The following is a 1,304-nucleotide window of genomic DNA, read 5'->3' as shown; positions in this document are numbered from 1 at the left end:
AAAATGAAAGCTCAGATGGGCCGATCTGGAAACTACCTCCCCTTTCTCTGCTTTGCCCGCCCAGAGAATTTGGCCCACCCATGAGAGAGGGACATCATGGCTTTCAAACAAGCAAAGTGTCAGTTGGTCAACCCCCCAGCCTCCACCTTGCCCCTCTCCTCCTCAAAAGCTACAAACTCAAAAAACGGCACATACTAAGGAAAGCTCATTGTGGGACTGGCTCTAGTGGCTGTAACTCTGCACCAAGGCTGAATTTTGGGAAAGAGACTTTAGATACAGTATTAGGGGACTACTAAGGTCTATGTAAAAGGATCCAAAGAGCACCATGCCATGGGACCTTTAAGGAATGTACAGCTCTACATTAATAATTTGGCTGTGTCCCATCTGTCAGACAGGCAGTTTATGTTGCAAATTAAGCCAATCAGACATTCTTATAAACATCTTCAAAATTGGATGTAGGATTAGGTTTAAACTGTGATCAGTGAACGTTCCCGCAAGAATACTAATACAAACGTGTGTGTCTGTGTTTGCAGTCCAAGGCTCTGATCCCACTGCAGACAGAAGCCCACCCTGAAACCAAACAGAAGGTTTTGACCAACTACATGTTTCCTCAGCAACCACGACATGATGAGGGTACAAACTTTGTGTGTGTGTGTGTGTGTGTGTGTGTGTGTGTGTGTGTGTGTGTGTGTGTGTGTGCGTGTATGTGCGTGTATGTGCGTGTGCGTGTGTCTCATCATGTATAGACATGGGTTAAGGTTACTGAATGTTTTGTATTTGTTTTACCACACTCGTTTTATTACATTGCATGATGTTATGTGCTCTGGCGTTATGGTTAACAGCGTTTTTGTACATGTATGTGTGCATGTTTTACTTGTATGTTTCTAAATGTACAGAGGAATTGAATGCAAAATGTGTGTATGAATAAGCTTCTGTCTGACAATTAGACCTATTGTTTAATAGCAGTTTTAACCCTGTCCTGGATGTCTGCTTGCGTGTGTGTGTACAGATTACCAGTCGGACAGTGACAGCTTTAATCCTACTCTGTGGGAGGAGCAGAGACAGCAGAGGATGACTGTGGCCTTTGACTTCGAGGACAAGAAAGAAGAGGAAGACAACTCTGGGAAGGTCAAGGTCAGCTGTCTGTCTCTCTGTCTGTCTGTCCGTCCATCTGTCTGTCCAACTTCCTCTCTTAAGTAGCTAAGACAGAGCAAGAAGGGTCATATGAGACAGACAGCAAGGGTATTATATATTATATATATACATATATATATATATATATATATATATATATATATATATAT

The 1,304-nt window shown here is 42.4% G+C and overlaps 1 protein-coding gene across 1 annotated transcript in view; it reads left to right on the top strand.

Annotated features, from left to right (window-relative positions):
• The window catches only part of lrrc7 (leucine rich repeat containing 7), a 70,760-nt gene that overhangs the window by 42,549 nt on the left and 26,907 nt on the right, over positions 1-1,304 (top strand). The window contains 2 exon segments of the mRNA XM_032526552.1: positions 534-633; positions 1,010-1,134. Of these exon segments, the coding sequence (XP_032382443.1) occupies positions 534-633; positions 1,010-1,134 (225 nt within the window).

This window comes from Etheostoma spectabile, chromosome 9, assembly GCF_008692095.1.
Source record: "Etheostoma spectabile isolate EspeVRDwgs_2016 chromosome 9, UIUC_Espe_1.0, whole genome shotgun sequence".
In the NCBI taxonomy this organism is placed as follows: Eukaryota; Metazoa; Chordata; class Actinopteri; order Perciformes; family Percidae; genus Etheostoma; species Etheostoma spectabile.
Note: the sequence above shows the minus strand (reverse complement) of the source record. Positions and strands in the feature narration are given on the sequence as shown.